At 44.5% G+C, this 22,443-nt stretch overlaps 1 protein-coding gene across 6 annotated transcripts in view; it reads right to left on the minus strand.

Annotated features, from left to right (window-relative positions):
* Positions 1-22,443, minus strand: part of LOC105491503 (CCR4-NOT transcription complex subunit 1) — a 111,648-nt gene that overhangs the window by 66,681 nt on the left and 22,524 nt on the right. For all 6 annotated transcript variants that reach the window (XM_071084664.1, XM_071084661.1, XM_071084665.1 and 3 more), the window contains exons 2-8: positions 16,615-16,890; positions 5,902-6,009; positions 4,565-4,663; positions 4,142-4,210; positions 3,998-4,052; positions 3,042-3,245; positions 1,665-1,833 (exon numbers count right to left, since the gene is read on the minus strand). In XM_071084664.1, coding sequence (XP_070940765.1) covers positions 1,665-1,833; positions 3,042-3,245; positions 3,998-4,052; positions 4,142-4,210; positions 4,565-4,663; positions 5,902-6,009; positions 16,615-16,716 — 806 coding nt within the window. In that variant the 5' untranslated portion in view covers positions 16,717-16,890. The remainder of the gene's footprint in view (positions 1-1,664; positions 1,834-3,041; positions 3,246-3,997; positions 4,053-4,141; positions 4,211-4,564; positions 4,664-5,901; positions 6,010-16,614; positions 16,891-22,443) is intronic.

Raw genomic sequence — 22,443 nt, forward strand, 5'->3', positions numbered from 1 at the left:
ACACAGGGAAACCCCATCTCTACTAAAAATACAAAAAATTATCTGGGCATGGTGGCACGCACCTGTAGTCCCAGCTGCTCGGGAGGCTGAGGCAGGAAAATCACTTGAACCCGGGAGACGGAGGTTGCAGTAAGCTGAGATTGTGCCACTGCACTCCAGCCTGGGCAACAGAGCAAGACTTCATCTCAAAAAAAAAAAAAAAAAAAATCAGTGGAAGAAAATAAGACTCATGAGTGATGCTCTCTTTCACAATGACAAAATTATCCTCAATCTTCATTAAGATTTTAACATCCCAAGTGAGTTTGATTATTCTGATATGTACAAAACCTTGAACATCCATCCTAACTTTTTTTTTTTTGAGATGAAGTCTCACCCTGATGCCCAGGCTGGGTGCAGTGGCACGATCTTGGCTCACTGCAATCTCCGCCTCCTGGGTTCAAGCGATTCTCCTGCCTCAGCCTCCTGAGTAGCTCGGATTATAGGCGCGTGCCACCATGCCCAGCTAATTTTTGTATTTTTAGTATAGACAGGGTTTTTACCATGTTGGTCGGGCTGGTCTTGAACCCCGACCTCATGTGATCCGCCCACCTCGGCCTCCCTAAGTGCTGGGACTACAGGCATGAGCCACCGTGCCCGGTCTGCATCCTAACATTTCACTATGCATCTTATTCAGTTTGATTAACAAAAGTTATATGCCAGGCACAAGTACAACACTCACAAATGCACTACTTCAAACCTAAGTGAGAATGTGGTTTGTCTGAGGGTTTTTTTTTTTTTTGAGACGGAGTCTCGCTGTGTCTCCCAGGCTGGAGTGCAGTGGCGTGATCTCGGCTCACTGCAAGCTCCGCCTCCCGGGTTCCCGCCATTCTCCCGCCTCAGCCTCCCAAGTAGCTGAGACTACAGGCGCCCGCCACCACGCCCGGCTAGTTTTTTGTATTTTTAGTAGAGACGGGGTTTCACCATGTTAGCCAGGATAGTCTCGATCTCCTGACCTCGTGATCCACCCGCCTCGGCCTCCCAAAGTGCTGGGATTACAGGCTTGAGCCACCGCGCCCGGCCTGTCTGAGGGTTTTTAAAACATAAGGATTTTTAAGTCAAAGCAAAGCACATTAACATCCTTAATAATTTGCTTTTAGAAAAATATTAATAATCCAGTATATCACAGTCTTAAGTGCTACTAACAATGCGAAATAATATCCTTTGATGCCCTAAGCAAGTGAGAAAAATACGCAAGAGACAGGGTATAAAAGAGGCAGAAAAGGAAGGAAGCCACAGATGAAGGCAGGATGAAGAAATTAGAGGGGTGGGGGTCAGAGAGGAGAAAATTAGTCACATTAAGTGTAAAGCGATACAAGTTCCATAAATACTAACTTGCTTCAATGCTCTCTCTTCCTTCCAAAAGCTAAAATATGCCTATCGTGGCAACTAGCCTAGAAACCACTGACTCCTAATTTTGAGAAACTGGAGAGGTGAAGGAGATAAACATTTAACACCCAGCATGTTTACAGCTGTCACACATACTAGTTTGTGGAAGATTAAAATTTAGAAGCATGCCTCTTGAGAGGAAAAGATGATTAAGGAATTTTAGAGACTTTTTTTAAACAATTACATCATACATGTTTTGCACAAGAATAATCAGAAACTTAACATGTTTTACTACCAACCTTGCACAAAAGCCATAGCCTACTTCTTGCATGAAATCAGCCAAAGAGCTCTCCATCATGGTTTTAGCTACCCCTCCGGAATCAGGCAGGATCCTGTCCATTAGAATGTCCCGTTTTTCAGGGTATAAAAGTGGTGCGAGCACCACAGGACAGCGTTCTTGGGGAAAATCTGAGGGAAGAAAAAGGTTACAACTGCTATATTAATTAAAAACAAACAATCCTCTTTTGCTCTATCCAAAATCCCCTCAAACCCAATTCTCTCACAAGTTCATATCAAAGGCAAGCTTATTTCATTTTTTCCAGCCTATTAGCCCAAGTTATGACTTTAACATCACTTTCAAAATTTGAATACTTTTATATCACAAAAAATGCTCATCAGTGTACCTTTAACATTTGATATTGGGATTCCATCTATTGACCAACTCATACCCTAAATATTACTTTAAATTTTCACAACAGGGCTATCACTTCCCATGCAGAGAAAGCAAACAAACAGAATATCAGTCTATTTATTTCACTGGCAAGTGGAGTTTCCCACTAGTGAGAATGTTAATGTACATTAAACTATATAAACATTAGGAAGTAAATAAAAATAACCATGAGAATGGATGTTAATCCACTACCAGATTTGTTTTAAAAAGAATTCTTAATCTTTCTCAAACATGAAAGCTCAGAGGCAACAAAATAACTAGAATTTATCTTAACTTTACAATGCCAATATCCAAGGAGGTGAAGTGAGCATATCGAAAGTGACCAATTTTTTAAGCTAAAAACAGCATGTAAGGCCGGGCGCGGTGGCTCAAGCCTGTAATCCCAGCACTTTGGGAGGCCGAGGCGGGCGGATCACAAGGTCAGGAGATCGAGACCATCCTGGCTAACACGGTGAAACCCCGTCTCTACTAAAAATACAAAAAACTAGCCGGGCGAGGTGGCGGGCGCCTGTAGTCCTAGCTACTCGGGAGGCTGAGGCAGGAGAATGGCATAAACCCAGGAGGCGGAGCTTGCAGTAAGCCGAGATCGCGCCACTGCACTCCAGCCTGGGGGACAGAACAAGACTCTGTCTCAAAAAAAAAAAAAAAAAAAAAAAAAAACAGCATGTAAGGCTAGGCATGGTGTCATGCTCTCCTGAGCTTCCCAAAGTGCTGGGATTACTGGCCTGAGCCACTGTGCCCAGCTGATGTTGTCTCTTTTTCAAAAAGAGAAAGAAAGAGGGGGAGGGGGAGAAGGGAGGGGAAGGGGAGAAGGGAGGGGAAGGGGAGAGGGAGAGGGGAGAAGAGAAAAGAGAGGAGAGAAAAGAGAAGAGAAAAAAATGGTTTTGTGATGTGTCTGTGGTCATCCAAGAAAACCATCCACTGTAGGCTACAAAGACTCCCTTACCTCTGCGCAGCGTCTTAAGAAAAGCGTCTATCTGTTCTTGTCCAACTCCAAAGGCTCCCTTCTGCCCAAAGAGGAGATGGGAGAGGAGGAGGTGTAGGACCTCTATTGCTATATCTTGGAAGCCACCTTCTTGATTTCCACTGACGTCTGCGTCAATGTAAGAACGCAGAAGATCTGGAAGCTTCTGTTTGATAAACTGGGCAGCTAGAAGTCAGGTAAACCAAAAACCACAAGTTATTTTTGCACCACAATGGGTTAAAAAGGCACATACCATCAAAATGCAGATAATCACCCTTCTCATTCACCAGCTCACCCATCTCTCTAATGCTTTCTCTAGCTGACAAGTATAAAGAAAGTAATGGCCAGGGACCGGCTGTGGTGAGGGGAAAATGGGAGAGTTGTTGATAGGCATAGTTCTGTTTGGCAAGATAACGTTCTAGAGATCTGTTACACAACCTAAATACAATTATCATTATGGAAATTTACACTTAATTATGAGGGGGCCGGGTGCGGTGGCTCACACCTGTAATCCCAGCACTTTGGGAGGCCGAGGTGGGCAGATCACAAGGTCAGGAGATCGAGACCACCCTGGCTAACATAGTGAAACCCCGTCTCCACTAAAAAATACCAAAAAATTAGCTGGGCATGGTGGCGGGCGCCTGTAGTCCTAGCTACTCAGGAGACTGAGGCAGAAGAATGGTGTGAACCTAGGAGGCGGAACTTCCAGTGAGCCGAGATCACGCCACTGCACTACAGCCTGGGTGACAGAGAGAACGAGACTCCGTCTCAAAAAAAAAAAAATTCTGTTATGAGGTAACATTTATATTACGTGTTTTTTACCATAGAGAGAAATTAATTTCAGATTATCTTAGTAAGTCTAAACCACAGAGGCTCATGATTAAAAACCCATGTATTTTAAAGTCTCACTTCATGATATTTTTGGAAAAGTAACTCACCGAAACCTCTAAGATCTGAGCTGGAAGAATTCAACAGGGCAAGGCCAAAAATTACCTGAAACAAGAAGGGTTAGATTAACCAAAGAGTCAAATGGCTGTTTCTAATTCTAATTCTGTCTACGTCTCTTTTCTTAACTCACTCACCTCTTGTACTTTGCTTAATTTGAGCACTTTACTCAGCTGGGCAAATAAGTGGGGTGCAGGTTTTAAACTCTGAAACAAACCAAATTTTAGTTTAAAATAAGAACTTGTTTTTTCAAAAAATTTTTAACAACCTATCTGTTTGCTCAAGGATGGCACTACATAGGAGTTGCTTAATTCTGTAGTGTTGCTAGAAACATCACACTATGTCCTAAAACTATGACAAACTTAAGTCTTCACATGATCTGGTTTTAGTAAGATTCTATTTATTATTAAATGAACTGTCTTAATTTTGTTACAAAGCTATGAAAGACATCCCAAAATAACCTGAAATTTTTATATTAAGACATCACATTAACAGATCAAGGCTTAGGGCCTTTTTAGAAAGCCTGAGATCACATTCTTAAAGATAATAGTAATACCAACCTTCTGATAGTGCAATGGATTATCAATGGCATAGGACAGCGTCGAGATAAAATTTGGCTTTGTAATCAGCAACGCACACTCCTGAATCAGAAACTGAGTCTTTAAAAATAAAAAATGACTTTCATTAGCACTAAACGTCATCTAAGAACAAACAGAAGCTGAGGTACTCAGAACACTAAACTGTGATCTAACACTATATACTGTTATATCTTATCAAAATCAGCTCTTTAAAAATCTCACCAGGCGCAGTGGTTGATGCCCATAATCCCAGCGCTTTGAGAAGCTAAAGCAGGTGGATCACCTGAGGCCAGGAATTCAAGACCTGCCTGGCCAACATGGTAAAACCCTGTCTCTACTAAAAATACAAAAATTAGCCAGGAGTGGTGCCAGGCACCTATAATCTCCGCTACTTGGGAGGCTGAGGCAGGAGAATCGCTTGAATCCAGGAGGCAGAAGTTGCAGTGAGCCATGATTGTGCCACCACACTCCAGCCTGGGTGACGAGAGACTCTGTCTCAACAACACCCAAGGTAAAAGGAACCAGGAAATAATAAAAAAATAAAAATAAAAATAAGGCCGGGCGCGGTGGCTCAAGCCTGTAATCCCAGCACTTTGGGAGGCCGAGATGGGCGGATCACGAGGTCAGGAGATCAAGACCATCCTGGCTAACATGGTGAAACCCCGTCTCTACTAAAAAAATACAAAAAAACTAGCCGGGCGAGGTGGCGGCGCCTGTAGTCCCAGCTACTCCGGAGGCTGAGGCAGGAGAATGGCGTGAACCGGGAAGGCGGAGCTTGCAGTGAGCTGAGATCCGGCCACTGCACTCCAGCCCGGGCGACAGAGCGAGACTCCGTCTCAAAAAAAAAAAAAAAAAAAAATGTTATAAAAATAGAGGTTTTTTAAAAAACTCATTACACTACTCAAAGTCTATTACCAGCAAAACTTCCAGAAAAGAAGAGCTCATTGATAAGATTACTGTAAGAAACAGTATAATGACAAACTCTTGCTAGATGGGAAATAAAGCTACAGATTCAATCCAGGACATGAGATCCCCTCTGCCTTACTAACTTTTCAGGCAGGGAACCCCCACATTCCTGCTTCCTTCAGGCAAGTCTGATTCGTACCTCTTGAAATCTGAACTAGGTACCTGTTATAGTCTACAGGCAGGCAGAAGAAGGGACGCACAGAAAAAAAAGGAAAAATCTAACACCTTTTCACCCTCCAGCTACAATTACTTCTGGATGCTATTTTGTATGTGTCATATGCTACATACACTATGCCCAAAATTCATTTAACAATTACAGCTAAGTGGACACGAACTTTGTAAGCCCCAAATACCTGATGGAAATCTTTGCCACTGCTTTTACCATCGCCACTGAAATCCACATGCGAAAATAGGCAGCGTAATAAATGCCTGTCTGCCTCAGGACCGTGCCGATTCACAATCTAAAATGACCAAACATAGTATGTTTAAGAGAGAATTTAAAAAGAAAAAAAAGTTTCAAAAAAGAAAATCAACCTCCAAGGCAAAATTCCAATTTACATTAATTACTCATTTTTGAAGTTAAAGGAATTATTGATGGAAGTGCCCATAAGTTATAATTAATTTTTTTTTTTTTTAGAGAGGGTCCGTATTGCCCAGGCTGATATCGAATTCCTGGACTCACAGAATCTCCTTGCCTCACCCTTCTGAGTAGCTAGGATCACAGGCATACACCACTGCTTCCACCTGTAATTCAATATTTTTCAAATGTTTCCTGTGCTGGGCGCAGTGGCTCACGCCTATAATCCCAGCACTTTGGGAGGCCAAGGCAGGTGGGTTACCTGAGGTCAGGCGTTCAAGACCAGCCTGGTCAACATGGGGAAACCCCGTCTCTACTAAATACACAAAAATTAGCCAAGCATGGTGGTGGGTGCCTGTAATCCCAGTTACTTGCAAGGCTGAGGCAGGAGAATCACTTGAACCCGGGAGGCAGAGGTTGCAGCGAGCCGAGATCGTGCCATTGTAGTCTAGCCTGGCCAACAAGAGTGAAACTTCATCTCAAAAAAAAAAAAGTTTCCTATAGTCAGTCACTGGCAGGAAGAAGAGTAGAAAAACTACAGTAATTTTACCATGCAACTCTGTACTTTGCTCAACATCTACACCAAAAACACCAAGTAGCATTGATCAAATGTGTAACAAAGATTTTTTTTTAAGACAACAATTTTACATAACACAAATTCTCTCTGCTAATACAACTGTAACGCTACACGGCACAGCCTTAAATGAAGCTGCCACCAGATCAGACTTCAGTGATTTAGATGCTGCCCTAGAGCTCAATTAGTTTCCTGCTCTTCCTCAAATTTACCCATGTTTGTTGGTATTTGTTATTCTCTCTAAATGAAAAACTCCAGATAGCTATCATGGTTTGTTCTTTCACTTCATTTAGGTTTCTACTCTAAAGCCACCTTATCAGTGAGGTCTTATTACCATTCCTAAAATAGCAATATGACCTGCCCCAGCATCACTCCTTATTCTGCTTTACTTTTTCTCCACAGCAATTACTACTACCTGCTAATTTACTGAAATTTTCTGTAGCTGTGTTCACTTCTGCACATCTAGTCTAGAAAAGACTTGAGCACAGTATATGTGCAGAGTAATCATGTTTACTAAGAGCCACATACTACCTACACGTTGGGCTAGATATTGCACTGAGCTTTCCTGGCTTAATCTTCAACAACTGCTAACATTTACCACCCTCTATCCCCACGGATAACGGGTTGACACAGTTAAAACAGACTCCTTGAACCAAAAATCCAAGACTATGAGCTGAAGAATCTGGATTTATAGTCCAACTTCAAAGGCTATGATCTTCCCACTATATCACGATAACAACATGAAAGCTGGCTAAGTTCTTAGCTTATTTCAGTTTCCCGTCTCCTCATTCAGAAAATATGGAAGTTAAGAAAGACCATCTCTACCAAAAAAAATAGCTAGGCATGGTGATGTACACCTATAATTTCCAGCTACTTGACAGGCTGAGGTACGAGAATTGCTTGAACCTGGGAGGCAGAGGTTGCAGTAAGCAGAGACTGCGCCACTGCACTCCAGCCTGGATGAGGGAGTGAAACTCTGTCTCCAAAAAATAAAAAAAAGAGAATAGAAGCCAGGCGCAGTGGCTTACACCCGTAATCCAAACACCTTGGGAGGCTGAGGCTGGAGGATCACATGAACCCAGGAGTTCAAGGTTACAGTGAGCTATGATGGTGCCACTGTGCTCCCACCTTGGGGGACAAAGCAGTACCCTGTCTCAATAAAAAATAAAACAAAAGGACAGGCAAGGTGGCTCATACCCGTAATCCCAGCACTTTGGGAGGCCGAGGCGGGCAGATCACAAGGTCAGGAGAACGAGACCATCCTGGGTAACACAGTGAAACCCCGTCTCTACTAAAAAATACAAAAAAATTAGCCAGGTGTGATGGCAGGCACCTGTAGTCCTAGTTACCAGGGAGGTTGAGGTGGGAGAATGGCTTGAACCCAGGAGGCAGAGTTTGCAGTGAGCCCAGATCGTGCCACTGCACTCCAGCCTGGGTAACAGAGCGAGACTCCGTCTCAAAACAAACAAACAAACAAACAAAAAATAAATAAAGAAAGAACAGAATTAACTATGATCCAATTAACCAGATCTCTCACCCTTGAAAAAATACGATAATCTGGTTCAACCTACATTTGTTGAGTATATGCTACACACTATTCTAGCTGTAAACACAGCAGCAGAGGAGACTAATAGGATCCAAATTCTCACTAAGCCAATTTTTGTGGGAGAAGTACAGGCAAAAAATTTCTGACAACATTATCTGTTACAAAAAGAAAATAAAACAGAGCTTGCTCATATTGATGCAGGGGGTTATCTCAGAGACCTTCTAAGGTGAGACCTGTGAGCTGAAACCACCATAGATACGGGTGAAGAAAAAACAATCCAGGCCGGGCGCGGTGGCTCAAGCCTGTAATCCCAGCACTTTGGGAGGCTGAGACGGGCGGATCACTAGGTCAGGAGATCGAGACCATCCTGGCTAACACGGTGAAACCCCGTCTCTACTAAAAAATACATAAAACTAGCCGGGCGAGGTGGCGGGCGCCTGTAGTCCCAGCTACTCAGGAGGCTGAGACAGGAGAATGGCCCGAACCCGGGAGGCGGAGCTTGCAGTGAGCTGAGATCCGGCCACTGCACTCCAGCCTGGGCGACAGAGCGAGACTCCGTCTCAAAAAAAAAAAAAAAAAAAGAAAAGAAAAAACAATCCAGGGAGAAGCAAAAACCTAGAGTGCAAAAGCACAGAAACAGAAAAGAACTCTGAAGATAAGAAAAAAGTTCAGACGGAATCAGGGGGCCAGATCATGGTTAATGAATACACTGACTTGTCTGAGACTGTGTTATCAATCTAAAAAATAGAAGGCACATTTCATCACACTGTCAATGGCCAAAGAATAAAAAAGTTTCAAGCTTTTGCTTCACTAGGATCAGCAAAGATTTACTAAAATCCCGTTATCCTTACATTTGTTTCTTGCTTAATTTTTTTCCCATGTGAATTATACAATAAAAACCTGGAATGAATATTTTTAAGAGGCAGAATACGTTTTCAAAGTTAACTACACACCGGGCGCAGTGGCTCACGCCTGTACTCCCAGCACTTTGTGGGGCCAAGGTGGGCGGATCACCTGAGGTCAAGAGTTCGAGACCAGCCTGACCAACATGGTGAAACCCCATCTCTACTAAAAATACAAAAATTAGCCAGACGTGGTGGCGTGCTCTCCTAATCCCAGCTACTCAGGAGGCTGCGGTTGGAGAATCGCTTGAACCGAGGAGCCGGAGTTTGCAGTAAGCCGAGATCGCGCCATTGCACTCCAGCTTGGGCAACAAGAGCGAAACCCGTTTCAAAAAAAAAGTTAACTATGGAGATACTCCATTATTTGTGTGGCACATATGTTTGATACACTCTAAGTCTTAATCCTCCCTCATGTGTCTTCTTTAGGTCAAATAGTGTCTACCATTCAGTATGATTTTTTTCAACCATTCCATATAATTTTCTAAATCTCTGACATCATAGACTTATTTGCTAATATCCCTCTTAATATGTGGCTCCTAGATCACAATATGTTTTACTACAGTCATAAATCGAAACATTATAGAAATACTGCAAAAAGCCTTTGATATACTTAATTTTTCATATAGCCTAAGATTTTGCTACCAGATTGTAAGGTGTTTAATACAGTTTTTTAATTATTTTACTAGTCTCCCCTTACCAACTGGTAGAATGGTTTCTATTTTAAGCAAAAATGTGTAGGGCTTAATTTCAGAGGAATTAAGGGGACTGAGGCAGGCGGGTCACCTGAGGTTGGGAGTTCAAGACCAGCCTGATCAACACGGAAAAACCCCGTCTCTACTAAAAATACAAAATTAGCTGGGCGTGGTGGCGCATGCCTGTAATCTCAGCAACTCTGGAGGCTGAGGCAGGAGAATCGCTTGAACCCAGGAGGTGGAGGTTGCGGTGAGTGGAGATCACGCCATTGCACTCCAGCCTGGGCAACAAGAGTGAAACTCTCATCTCAAACCAAAATCAAAAAAACAAAAAAAGAAACGCAGACACAGAAGGCCACATATAGTACGATTCCATTTATATGAAATGTTCAGAATATGCAAATCCATCAAGGCAGAAATAGAATAGTGGTCACTAAGCGCTAGACGGAGGAGGAAAAGAATAATGAGTGCAAATTAACCCAGGTATTTCTTTCTGAGGTAATGAAAATGTTCTGAAATTAGATAGTGGTTATGGTTGCACAACTTTGTGAATCTAAAAAACTACCAAATTATGTATTTTAAAAGGTGAATCTGGCCAGGCGTGGTGGCTCATGTCTTTAATCCCAGCGCTTTGGGAGGCCGAGGCAGGTGGATCACATGAGGCCAGAAGTTTGAGACCAACCTGGCCTACACGGTGAAACCCCATCTTTACTACAAACAAAAATAAGCCGATGTGGTGGTGCACACCTGTAATCCCAGCTACTGCGGAGAGAGAGGCTTGGAAATCACTTGAACCCGGGAGGCGGAGATTGCAGTCAGCTGAGATTATACCACTGCACTCCAGCCTGGGAAACAGACCAATACTGTCTCATTTAAAAAAAAAAAAAAAAAGAGGCTGGGCATGGTGGCTCATGCCTGTAAGCCCAGCACTCTGGGAGGCCAAGGTGGGTGGATCACCTGAGGTCAGGAGTTTGAGACCAGCCTGGCCAACATGGTGAAACCCCGTCTCTGCTAAAAACACAAAAAAATTTAGCCAGGCATTGTGGTGGATGCCTGTAATTCCAGCTACTCGGGAAGTTGAGGCAGGAGATTGTCCTGAACCCAGGAGGTGAAGGTTGCAGTGAGCCAAGATCACACCATTGCACTCCAGCCTGGGAAGCAAAGTGAAACTCCATCTCAAAAAAAAAGAAAAGAAAAAGAAAAAGAAAAGAAAGCTGGGCACAGTGGCTCACGCCTGTAATCCCAGCATCCCAGCACTTTGGGAGGCTGAGGCAGGTGGATCACAAGGTAAGGAGTTCAAGAGCAGCCTGGCCAAGATGGTGAAAACCCCATCTGTACTAAAAATACAAAAAAATTACCTGGGCATGGTAGTGGGTGCCTGTAAGCTACTCGGGAGGCTGAGGCGGAGAATTGCTTTAACCCGAGAGGTGGAGGTTGCAGTGAGTGGAGATCACGCCACTGCACTCTAGCCTGGGAGACAGAGCGAGACTCCGTCAAAAACAAAAAAAAGGCCGGGCGCGGTGGCTCAAGCCTGTAATCCCAGCACTTTGGGAGGCCGAGACGGGCGGATCACAAGGTCAGGAGATCGAGACCATCCTGGCTAACACGGTGAAACCCCGTCTCTACTAAAAACACAAAAAATTAGCCGGGCGAGGTGGCGGGCGCCTGTGGTCCCAGCTACTCGGGAGGCTGAGGCAGGAGAATGGCGGGAACCCGGGAGGCGGAGCTTGCAGTGAGCTGAGATCTGGCCACTGCACTCCAGCCTGGGCGACAGAGCGAGACTCCGTCTCAAAAAAAAAAAAAAAAAAAAAAAAGGGATTTTTACAACCTGTGGATATTTCAATTTTTTTAAAATGTGAAAAATAAAGGAACCAATAAAGAAAAAAAAGAGGAAGCAGACCAAAACAAGTCTGATCACATTTTATAATTTGTTTTAGAGATGCAAGTCACAGCATTTTATTCAAGTTAATCTGTTTCATTCAATAATCTACCATATTGTTCCCTGCACCACTATTACTGTCAGTATTCTTCTTCGGAGATGACCAGGTTTTTAAAAATCTGGCTTGAATTTCCATAATGCCTAACTCTATGATCAAAAAAATTTTGTGGCCGGGCGCGGTGGCTCAAGCCTGTAATCCCAGCACTTTGGGAGGCCGAGACGGGAGGATCACGAGGTCAGGAGATCGAGACTATCCTGGCTAACACGGTGAAACCCCATCTCTACTAAAAAATACAAAAAACTAGCCGGGCGAGGTGGCGGGCGCCTGTAGTCCCAGCTACTCGGGAGGCTGAGGCAGGAGAATGGCGTGAACCCGGGAGGCGGAGCTTGCAGTGAGCTGAGATCCGGCCACTGCACTCCAGCCTGGGCGACAGAGCGAGACTCCGTCTCAAAAAAAAAAAAAAAAAAAATTTGTTTTCCATCTCAAAAAAAAAAAAGAAAACTCCATCTCAATTTAAAGAAAAAAAAAATCCTTACCAAAAAGCAACCCCTTAATCACAAGACAGAGGGAAAGATTAAAATATATTTGCAGAAATTTATCTTCCCTAGAAACAATTCATAGTCCACAACCTCTCAGAGTTGTGCTTTACTTGGGGACTTTATTTTGGGGAGGGGGTTCTCATAAATGCTTGCTTAATAAAAATAACCTGCCCCACTGTATCATGGAAGGGAAATGAGGACTAGTCCCCAGAGAACAAGCAGGCCGTCCTCCAGGGAAGGGGTCCTAATGGCTCCTAGGGGTGACAGAGTCAGTGATCCTGCCTCTCCAACCAGTCACCAGTAATAAAGTATAACCAGGTGAACGGGAGAGGCCGTAACTAGCCAGATAACCCACGGGCCAGAATCTCTAAAACAGGAATGCTTTTGTGTTTGAGTAAGAAAGGTGGAAAGAGATACTTTTGAAGAAAGTTACGGAGAATAGAAAAGTATGAAAAGCATAAAGGTTTTTCACCACAGAATCCACAGAAAGGTATCAAAGGCAGTCTTGTACTTTTCTTTTGAGATGAAGGTACCCCAAATGGGTTGTGCAATTTTCACATAAAAACTGGAATGATGGCCGGGCGCGGTGGCTCAAGCCTGTAATCCCAGCACTTTGGGAGGCCGAGACGGGCGGATCACGAGGTCAGCAGATCGAGACCATCCTGGCTGACACGGTGAAACCCCATCTCTACTAAAAAATACGAAAACTTAGCCGGGCGAGGTGGCGGGCGCCTGTAGTCCCAGCTACTCGGGAGGCTGAGGCAGGAGAATGGCGTAAACCCGGGAGGTGGAGCTTGCAGTGAGCTGAGATCCGGCCACTGCACTCCAGCCTGGGCGACAGAGTGAGACTCCGTCTCAAAAAAAAAAAAAAAAAAAAAACTGGAATGATACTGAACAAGTGAAATTGAAATCAGTTTCCCTCCTTTGTTCAATGAACACTGATACAGCACCTGTGTGCAAGGCAGTGGGACAAGTGCTGAAGGGAAAAGTAAAGCTGTCTAAGATGTGGCCCTTAGCTGAAGGAGCAATCTAGCAGTGCCATCAGACCCCTGCACACTACAGAGCATGGTGTCAGGGGCCAAGTGGCGGGAAGGACCACTTCCAGCTGCAGCATCCAGGATGGCACTCTGCAGTCCTTCCCTCTAGGTTCTCAGCATGTGCTCCATGCCTGTGTCACCACTCAGCCTGCCACGTTCTGGGAACTTGCTCATCTTCCTTATCTTTCTCTATAGCATGAGAAATGTAAGTTTGAAAGGATAAAATCCTACCTCACAGGTACCTAATAAAAGTGTATGGAATTGATGTACGGTGGAAGTGTCACTTTATCTTGTTCCAGCAAGGTAGAAAAATAATTGGGAAAAGAGAGGTAAATAGTGGTGGTGAGGGCAAGGTATTCTCATCAGAAGGTGGGGGCAAAGGTATACATACTAAAAAGTCCATTTACGGCTGGGCGCGGTGGCTCACACCCGTAATTCAGCACTTTGGAAGGCCGAGGCAGGTGGATCACGAGGTCAGATCGAGACCATCCTGGCTAACACGGTGAAACCCCGTCTCTACTAAAAATACAAAAAAATTAGCCGGGTGTGGTGGCAGGCACCTGTAGTCCCAGCTACTTGGGAGGCTGAGGCAGGAGAATGGCATGAACCCAGGAGGCGGAGCTTGAAGTGAGCCAAGATCACACCACTGCACTCCAGCCTGGTCGACAAAGCGAGACTCCGTCCCAAAAAAAAAGAAAGTCAATTTAACATGTGGCTTACCCCAGAGGACACAAGGGTCCTGATAGTCAAGAACCATAAGAAGGTAACTGGAAGTCCTCTTGCCAAATAGGACTGAACTGCTAAAATCTTTTTCTATTTCTTTTTTAACAACTGGTCTATTCAAGCTCAACCAGGGCATTTAAAAAGAAAAAGATAAAAAAAAAGGACTAACTAGCTTAAATAGCTTTGAAGGACAATTTCTAGAAAGTACAAAGATTGGCCGGGCACGATGGCTCATGCCTGTAATCACAGCACTTTGGGAGGCCGAGGCGGGCAAATGGCCTGAGATCAGGAGTTCGAGACCAGTGTGGCCAACATGGTAAAACTCCCTCTCTACTAAAAATACAAAAAATTAGCTGGTTGTGGTGGCAGAAGCCTGTAATCCCAGCTACTCGGGAGGCTGAAATAGGAAGATTGCTCAAACCCAGGAGAACGAGGCTGCAGTGAGCACCACTGTACTCCAGCCTCAGCGACAGAGTAAAACTATCTCAAAAAAAAAAAAAAAAAAAAATAGAAAGATCACTGGATAAACACTTCACCACCCTCCCCAACACACAAAAAATGTTGAGAATAAATGTAAAAGCGTAAAGAAAACTTTCAGCTATCTTGAGGTTCGTTTTTGGCACTTTGATCTCTAAGCAATCAAACATGGAGAAACGCTATCTCAAAGAGGAAAGTCTGTAGGAACCATACAAGGACTCTCCCACATGACTCAGCCAGGCAAGCCAATACCTACTGCACGGGAGGGTGTGATGGTGGCCCACCAAGTACTGAGTGAAGGAGCCCAGGGGCCCAAGGCTCTGATAAAGGATACTCCAAGGCCAAAAGACAACTTATGTGAAGCAGTCCAGCCCCAGGACTGTGATCAGCAAGGGCAAGGGTCTGTCTGGACAGAAGTAGGTGGCAGCTGCACTGCTGGCTTCCGACTTCACTATCATGAAAAACCCAGACATGAAGTTGGTTGGGGACCATCCCCAACCCTGTTTAAGAAAAGCCTGGGAGCCAGGCGCAAGACCTCACGCCTATAATCCCAGCACCTTGGGAGGCCAAGGCGGGCAGATCACCTGAGGTCAGGAGTTTCAGATCAGCCTGGCCAACATGGTGACACCCCGTCTCTACTAAAAATATAAAAATCTGCCGGGCGTGGTGGCTCACACCTGTAATCCTAGCACTTTGGGAGGCCAAGGCAGGCAGATCACCTGAGGTCAGGAGTTCAAGACCAGCCTAGCCAACATGGTGAAACCTCACCTCTACTAAAATACAAAAATTAGCCAGGCGTGATGGTGCATGCCTATAATCCCAGCTACTCGGAAGGTTAAGACAGAAGAATCGCTTGAACTTGGGAGATGGTGGTTGCAGTGAGCTAAGATCGCACCACTGCACTCCTGGGAAGCTGAACAAGACTACGTCTCAAAAAAAAAAAAAAAAAAAAATTAGCTGGGTGTGGTGGCGGGCGCCTGTAGTCCCAGCTACTCAGGAGGCTGAGGCATGAGAATCGCTTGAACCCAGGAGGAGGAGGTTGCAGTAAGCCGAGATCACTTCGCTGCACTCCTGCCTGAGCGAAAGAGCTCAGGCTCCTCTGGGAGGCGGAGGTCGTGGTAAGCCGAAATTGCGCCACTGCACACTAGCCTGGGCAACTCTATCTCAAAAAAAAAAAAAGTAAAGAAAGGAAAACCCTAGCTAGCAGGTTTCTCTGGGCCCTGAGCACCAGCCCAAAGACAGGTCAGACCTATTTTATAATTTCCATGGAAAATAAAAAGCTGTGAAAAATCTTTTTTTTTTTTTTTTTTTTTGAGACGGAGTCTCGCTCTGTCGCCCAGGCTGGAGTGCAGTGGCCGGATCTCAGCTCACTGCAAGCTCCGCCTCCCGGGTTCACGCCATTCTCCTGCCTCAGCCTCCCGAGTAGCTGGGACTACAGGCGCCCGCCACCTCGCCCAGCTAGTTTTTTTGTAGTTTTAGTAGAGACGGGGTTTCACTGTGTTCACCAGGATGGTCTCGATCTCCTGACCTCGTGATCCACCCGTCTCGGCCTCCCAAAGTGCTGGGATTACAGGCTTGAGCCACCATGCCCGGCTGAAAAATCTTTTTTAAAAAAAACATTGGGCTGGGCGTGGTGGCTCATGCCTGTAATCCCAGAATAAGGCCGAGGCGGATCACTTGAGGTTGGGAGTTCGAGACCAGACTGACCAACACGGTGAAACCCCGTCTCTACTAAATACAGCCAGGCGTGGTGGCACATGCCTGTAATCCCAGCTACTCGGGAGGCTGAGGCAGGAGAACTGCTTGAAGCCGGGAGGCAGAGGATGCAGTGAGCCAAGATCATGCCACTGCACTCCAGCTTGGGTGACAGAGTAAGACTGTCTCCAAAAAAAAAAAAGACTGGGCTAAGAGCTGTTTTACAGATGATGACAGAAATCACTTGAAATAAGGGGCAAAAGTTTGTTACCTTTCATGCAACATGCCCACATAAATGTGTGGTTTTCTTTCCACTGTCTATTCATTCCTTCAATGGCATTTGTTTTCTGGCTAGTTTACTTACATGCTGTATTTCCTGCTGGCTGGCTCGGTAATTTTTCTTGGTTAAATTGTCCACCAGGTAGCTGATTTGAGACAAGGCCAGCGAGAGCGAGTCAAGATTCATTGCTGGTTGGGGCGGAAGCAGGCGGCCGAGCCCGGCGCAAAATCACCATTATTCCCCTTTAGTCACCTCAGAGGCAGGTTAATGCTTTCTTTGTAATTAGGCTATATCTGGTATCTGTATAATATCTTCAGTTCTTCTTTACCAGGAGTCTTACTCTGTTCTGAAACATGGCACCTGTTTAAAAAAAAACACACACACACAAATCCAGATTTTTTAAATTAAAGGAAAAAGGAGGTTGGTCCAAGTGCAGTGATGTTTACAACTAACTGATCACAACTAGTTGCAGATTTCTTTGTTCCTTGCCATTCCCACTGCTTCACTCGACTAGCCATAAAAAAAAATAATAATTGGAAGAGAATAGGGTTAAACTACCATCACCTCTGTGTTAGTACCTAAAATGTTACTAAGGACTTTAAAAAGACAATAAAGTAGCTCAACCACTGTTGATAAGAGATGCCAAGTTTCTCAATTAGGCAGGGCAGGTATAAAAATAAAATACGTGGCTGGGTGTGGTGGCTCATGTCTGTAATCCCAGCACTTTGCGAGGCCAAGGCGGACAGATCACAAGGGCAGGAGTTCGAGACTAGCCCGGCCAACATGGTGAAACCCGTCTCTCCTAAAAATACAAAAATCAGCCAGGTATGCTGGCGCATGCCTGTAATCCCAGCTACCCAGGAGGCTGAGGCAGGATTGCTTGAACCTGGGAGGCGGAGGGTGCAGTCAGCTGAGACTGCGCCATTGCACTTCAGCTTTGGGCGAGAGCAAGACTCCATCTGGGGGGAAAAAATATGCCTGTAATCCCAGCACTTTGGCAGGCCAAGGTGTGTGGATTGCCTGAGATCAGGAGTTTGTGACCAGTCTGGCCAACATGGTGAAACCCCGTCTCTACTAAGAATACAAAAAAATTTGGCCAGGCATGGTGGTGTGTGCCTGTAATCCCAGCTACTCAAGAGGCTGAGGCAGGGGAATTGCTTGAACCAGGGAGGTGGAGATTGCGGTGAGCCAAGATTATGCCACTGCACTCCAGCCTAGGTGAGAGAGCAGGACTCCGTGAAAATACTCAACCAAAGAGTTTCACTTTAGTAAGACAACTTGTAACACTTAAAATTTCTATTTTACCTATTTCAAAATAATTTCTACTACACCCTTTGGAAGCAGCAAGTGGAAACTTACTTGAAACTAAGGTTTGTGGAAAGAACATTCACCTCTCATTTTCAGACTCTCTTTCCATGGTATCTGCGACCTATTTATAAGACACTATGTATTCACTTTATTCTTTACGTTACTGCTTCAGAATCAGGTAGTTTGGTCTTATACCTTAGGTATTTGAATGGCTGTACAAGTAATGACTCCAGAAGCCAAATTGCGTCCTGCATTGTTGAAACTGTTCACTGGGAGAATTCAGAAAGGGAAGCCCAAAGTAGCAGTACAGCTAAAATGACAGGATGATTATCAGTTTAACTCCAGCCATCTACTGAATGACAACTATTCTCTATAAAAAGACAAATGTGGCTGTGCAGTGGCTCACACCAAAGTGTTTTAATCCCAACACTCTGGGAGGTTGAGGTGGGAGGTGGAAGGATTGCTTGAAGCCAGGAGTTTGAGAAAAGCCTGAACACCATAGTGAGAGCGCATCTCTATTTGTTGTTGTTGTTGTTTGAGACAGAGTTTCGCTCTTGTTGCCGAGGGTGGAGTTCAATGGCGCAGTCTCAGCTCACTGCAACCTCGGCCTCCTGGGTTCAACTGATCCTCCTGTCTCAGCCTCCCGAGTAGCTGGAATCACAGGCAACAGCCACCATGCCCAGCTAATTTTGTGTATTTTTAGTAAAGAAGGGGTTTCACCATGTTGGCCAGGCTGGTCTTGAACTCCTGACCTCATGCGATCCATCTGCTTCAGCCTTCCAAAACGCTGGGACTACAGGCATGAGTCATGGAGCCTGCATCCTGGCTAGTTTTTGTATTTTTAGTAGAGACAGGGTTTCGCCATGATGTCCAGGCTGGTCTTTAACTCCTGACCTCATGATCCGCCCTCCTCGGCCTCCCAAAGTGCTGGGATTACAGGTGTGAGCCACCGTGCCCAGCTACAACACCCATTTTTTAAGGAATTCACCAAGAACCACTGAAACACAAAAATCTCTGAAGGAAAGGAGCTGAGCTTATCCACAGCTTTGTGTTCTGAAGTCCACTTGCAGTTTCATTACAATCGAAACTCACCATGTAAGATGCAGTAAACTCAGGAAGATTAAAGCCCCTTTAAGAGGCCATTTAAAACCTTTATCTCTAACAGTTTCTTAATGTATAAAGGTTACATAGTTTTATCAAGACAAAGCAAAGGTAACAGTTTAATGTATAAAGGCTACATAGTTTTATCTAGACAAATCAAAGGTTCTACATATGCTACTGCTCCATACCCACCTAAAACAAACAAACAAACAAACAAACAAAAAGGCTTGTGCACTGTGGCTAACACCTGTAATCCCAGCACTTTGGGAGCCTGAGGCAAGAGGATCACTTGAGCCCAGGAGTTTGAGACCAGCCTGGGCAACATGGCGAGACCCTATTAAAAAAAAAAAAAAAAAAAAAAGAAGTGAAATACTTTTAACAATAAAAAGATGATGGATACACTTATTTTGTTCCTAATACGGCATTTCACTGGTCTCTCTAGTCTACTCTGATGACTTTTGGCTTCACAATATTGGAGTCCTTGAACTTTTCTTCTCTAGATTAACTTTCTTAGTAATCTACTTCAGTCTTTTTTTTTTTTTTTTTTTTTTTTTTAAAGACCGTTTCGCTCCTGTTGCCCTGGCTGGAGTGAAACGGCACAATCTCAGCTTTCGCTCTTGCCCAGGCTGGAGTGCAATGGTGCAATCTCAGCTCACTGCAACCTCCACCTCCCGGGTTCAAACAATTCTCCTGCCTCAGCCTCCTGAGTAGCTGGGATTACTGGCATGCGCCACCACGACTGGCTAATTGTGTTTTTTTTTTTTTTTTAGTAGAGACGGGGTTTCTCCATGATGGTCAGGCTGGTCTCGAACTCCCGACCTCAGGTGATCCGCCCATCTCGGCCTCCCAAAGTGTTGGGATTATAGGCGTGAGCCACCGCATCCGGCCTACTGCAGTCTTATGGCTTAAAAAATCATCTATAGGCCGGGCGTGGTGGCGCAAGCCTATAATCCCAGCTACTCGGGAGGCTGAGACAGGAGAACTGCCTGAACCTGGGAGGCGGAGGTTGCAGTAAGCCGAGATCATGCCACCGCACTCCAGCCTGGTCAACAGAGCAAGACTGTCTCCAAAAAAAAAAAAAAAAAATCTATAAATTAGCCAGATGTGATGGTGCACATCTATAATCCCAGCTACCCAGGAGGTTGAGGCAGGAGAATCACTTAAACCTAGGAGGTGGAGGCTGTAGTGAGCCGAGACTGTGCCACTGCACTCCAGCCTGGGCAACAGAGCGAGACTCTGTCTCAAAAAATAAAATAAAAGAATACATTAAAAAAAATTTTTTAAGAAAAAATCATCTATATCGATAACTCAAAAGTTCTATCTTCAGCCCAAACCTCTCTCATAGTGTCCAAATTTGTATAATATAATCTCTACTTCACATCTCAAACATATCGTGTTCAAAAAAAAGCTCCTTGTCTTCCCCCCACTTAATGATGTCACACCCTGCAAAGCACTCTCCATCTCAGTTGGTGCTAATTTCACCCTTAACTTACTCAGGTCAAAATCTTAAGAGTCCTCCTACTCCCTATAGCCAATCTGACAGGAAATTCTTTTGGCTCTGCCTATAAAATACAACCAGAATCCAACCATTGCTCACAATATCCAAGCTATGATAAAGACCATCAATCTCTCACCTGGATTACTATGACAGCCCTCTAACTTGGTCTCCCTGCTACACTTGCTTCCTATGGTCTATTCTCAACACAATGTCCTGAGAAAAATAATTTTCAAACAAAAAACTCAAAATCGGCCAGGCGCAGTGGCTCACGCTTGTGATCCCAGCACTTTGGAAGGCTGAGGCGGGCAGATCACGAGGTCAGGAGATCAAGACCATCCTGGCTAACACGGTGAAACCCCGTCTCTACTGAAAATACAAAAAATTAGCCGGGCATGGTGGCGGGTGCCTGTAGTCCCAGCTACTTGGGAGGTTGAGGCAGAATGGTGTGAACCTGGGAAGTGGAGTTTGCAGTGAGCCAAGAGAGCGCCACTGCACTCCAGCCTGGGTGACAGAGTGAAACTCCGTCCCAAAACAAAAAACAAAAAACAAAAAACTCAAAACCCAGGCATGGTGGCTCACACTTGAAGTCCTAGCTACTTGTGATGCTGAGGCAGGACTGCTTGAACGCAGGAGTTCAACACTGCAGTTAGCTATGATCACATCACGTGCATTCCAGCCTGGGATAACATACCTAGACCCTACCTCTACAATTTAAAAGTGTATGTGTGGCCGGGCGCGGTGGCTCACGCCTGTAATCCCAGCACTTTGGGAGGCCGAGGCGGGCGGATCACAAGGTCAGGAGATCGAGACCATGGTGAAACCCCGTCTCTACTAAAAATAGAAAAAAATTAGCCGGGCGCAGTGGCGGGCGCCTGTAGTCCCAGCTACTCGGGAGGCTGAGGCAGGAGAATGGCGTGAACCCGGGAGGCGGAGCTTGCAGTGAGCCGAGATTGCGCCACTGCACTCCAGCCTGGGCGACAGAGCAAGACTCCGTCTCAAAAAAAAAAAAAAAAAAGTGTATGTGTGTGTGTCTAGAACTCAGATGTGTCACCCTGTCCTCAAAACCCTCCACTGACTCAAAGAATGGAAAGAAGCCGAAGTCTTTAAAATGTCCAATGAATAAACAGTGGTTAGGTTAACCACTGTTAATGTTAACCTAACCACTGTTACTCTTCTGGCTTCCTCTTATACTCTTCTTCCCCTACTCAGTTCTGTCTGGCCACAGTGGCCTCCTCCTTGTTGCTTCTCAGGTACACTCTCACCTTAATGCCTCTGCACCAAACTGATACGTCAGTCTGGAATGCCCTTCTTGTGGATAGCAATATGGCTAACTACCTCTCTTTAAGTCTTTACTCAAACATCACCTTCTCATTGAAGACCACTCTGACTATCCTATGCAAAATTGTAATCCCCACACCCCTGCCCCATGCATTTTTCCACATATCAACTAACATGTATCATATTTATATTTTTCTTGTGTCCTCATATTAGGATATAAGTTACATACAACGATAGTAATTATTTACTCTGTGCCAATTTATTATACATACTTCATGTCCCATAGTAAGAACTCACTAAATATTTGTTCAATGAATAAGATATAAATTGAAGCTTAGGATTTTTTAACCTGTATTTTAACTCTACCAAAAAAACACGAAAATCCACTGAAATACTGCTAGTCATATACAACAATTACATGAGAATAGACAATAAGTGATTTAGCCTTAGTAGCATATACTACTACAAAGGTGTAAACAGCCTTCCAATAAACCTCTAGCATTATGTGTATACAGAGTTAGGTCACATGTCATTATTTATAGGCCATTTTTAAATACTGTAACAAAAAGCTATAGTCACTTTCCAACAAGTTCATCACAAAAATATTTATTTAGAGAGTTAATTATTTTAAGATCATTAAAATTGAGATTCCAAGATATTCATTCACTATAAGGGATCTGTAGTGCAGGATCATTCTATTTGTGTACTATTGGCTCTTTACATGCCAG

This window comes from Macaca nemestrina, chromosome 18 (assembly GCF_043159975.1).
Source record: "Macaca nemestrina isolate mMacNem1 chromosome 18, mMacNem.hap1, whole genome shotgun sequence".
NCBI classification, from domain to species: domain Eukaryota; kingdom Metazoa; phylum Chordata; class Mammalia; order Primates; family Cercopithecidae; genus Macaca; species Macaca nemestrina.